Source organism: Propithecus coquereli, unplaced genomic scaffold (assembly GCF_000956105.1).
Source record: "Propithecus coquereli isolate 6110/MARCELLA unplaced genomic scaffold, Pcoq_1.0 Scaffold59, whole genome shotgun sequence".
Classification (NCBI taxonomy): Eukaryota; Metazoa; Chordata; class Mammalia; order Primates; family Indriidae; genus Propithecus; species Propithecus coquereli.
Genome location: NW_012151840.1, coordinates 26,809 through 28,847, shown reverse-complemented (window position 1 = coordinate 28,847; position 2,039 = coordinate 26,809). Strand labels below are relative to the sequence as shown.

The 2,039-nt window shown below is 41.4% G+C and overlaps 1 protein-coding gene across 1 annotated transcript; it reads right to left on the bottom strand.

Moving 5' to 3' along the window:
- Positions 1-533: 533 nt before the first annotated feature.
- LOC105821843 (olfactory receptor 10T2-like) lies at positions 534-1,478 on the bottom strand. Its single transcript, XM_012658643.1, has one exon. The coding sequence runs from the start codon at positions 1,476-1,478 to the stop codon at positions 534-536; it is 945 nt and encodes a 314-aa protein (XP_012514097.1).
- Between the last annotated feature and the right edge of the window lie 561 nt (positions 1,479-2,039).

The window sequence follows — 2,039 nt, the reverse complement described above, 5'->3', positions numbered from 1 at the left end:
TGAAACAGAAATTTCCAATAAAAAGTATGAAGGTTTTTTTTACTCAGCCACAAAAAGCAATGGTGATATAGCATCTCTTTTGTTATACTGGATGGAGCTGGAGCCCATTCTACTAAGTGAAGTATCACAAGAATGGAAAAACAAGTACCACATGTACTCACCACAAAATTGGTATTAACCGATCAACACTTAAGTGCATATATAGTAGTAACATTAACTGACTGTCGGGCAGGTGGGAACAGGGAGGAGGGGATGGGTATATTCACACCTAATGGATGCAGTGCACACCGTTGAAGCTCTGAGGAGGGTGGGGCAAAGGCAATATATGTAACCTAAACATCTGTACCTCCATAATATGCTGAAATAAGAAAAAACTATCAAGGTTACCTGAAGTCCTTATTTATTTTCTTTTCTTTCCTTTCCTTTTTTTTTTTTTTGTCAAGGAATACTACAAAAAGGACAAACATGTTTGTAGAATGGAAGTGCTATCCAGGATGCATTCGTGAATATAATTTCCTGCTAATTCAGCTCACTCAGAGTGTTTGGGGAAATGAGTATCTATTCAGAACCTTTCTCAGAGCCATATTTACTTCTTTATTTCTCAGTGTGTATACAAGGGGGTTGAGTAGCGGGGTGATCACAGTATAGGTCACTGCCACAAGCCGGTCCTTATCTGAGGAGTACAGGGATGTGGGCCTCAGGTAGATAAAGGAAGCACAGCCATAGTGGACAATGACCACTGTGAGGTGGGAGGCACAGGTGGCAAAGGCTTTACGCTGTCCCTCCACGGAGGAGATTTTGAGGATGGTGGAAACGATGAAGACATAGGAGATGAAGATCAACACAAAGGGAACCAGCAATACAAGAATGCTGAGAAAGAAGATGACCATCTCCTTCAGGTTAGTGTCTGTGCAGCCCAGTTTTATGACAGGGGAAATGTCACAGAAAAAGTGGTTGATGCGATTGGAGGCACAGAAGGGCACACTGAACACCAGGATATTAACAACCACAGAGATCAGGAAACCACAGAAGCTGGAGGCTAGAATCAGTTGGATGCAGGTGTCTCTGCTGACAATGAGTGTGTAGTTAAGAGGGTTGCAGATGGCAACATAGCGATCATAGCCCATCACAGCAATGAGAAAACAGTTGGTACAAGCCAAGCCCACAAAGAAATACAGCTGGGCAGCACACCCAGAGAAAGAAATGGTTGGAATTGTGGCCAGCAGGTTGGTTAGCATTTTGGGTACGATGACCAAAGTGTAGCAGGTTTCAGAGCAGGAAAGGACAAAGAGGAAGAAGTACATAGGGGTGTGCAAAGCCTTTTCCAGGCGAATGACAGTCGTGATGGTGGCATTAGCCGTCAGAGTGGTCAGGTAGACTAGCAGGAAGATACTGAAGAGCAGGATTTGCAGATCCCCCAGGTTCGAAAAGCCTATAAGGATGAACTCAGTGACCACGCTCTGGTTTTGCCTCTTCATGGGTTAGTGGGAATCAGATTTAGACAACCTGAAATTGAGAAGAGAGTATTTGACTAAAGTAAAATTATCCCAGAGAAACCAGATTTGTTTTTCTGTACAAAGCTGATAATACTGGTCTGAAAAAAATGACTAACAAACAAGTTAAGCACACAGATTGGGGTTGGGGAAAAAATCAGGAGACATGAGCAGTGACACAAATAATGCCCCAATTTAAGGATATCTGAAAAAATTTATCTTCATTTTTGTAAGATGTTTTCATTTGTGAAATGGTAATAATAATAGCGTAAACCAAAAATTTTTCGTGAGTACAAAATGCCCACAATAAAGTTCCTGACTCACAGTAAGTGTTCGATAAATATAGGCTGTTAGTATCTAGGCCAACCACCGATATGTTACAAATGAAGAAACTGAGGCCAAGAAAAGTAAAATGTAATGATCCAGGTTGCATAAACTATGAGTTAGGAACTGTATCGCAAATGTACTAAACTTCCCCATCCAGGGCTTTGTCTTCTGAATTACCTGAGTCCTATTTTTAATATTTGCATTGTACTGTGCGCTTAT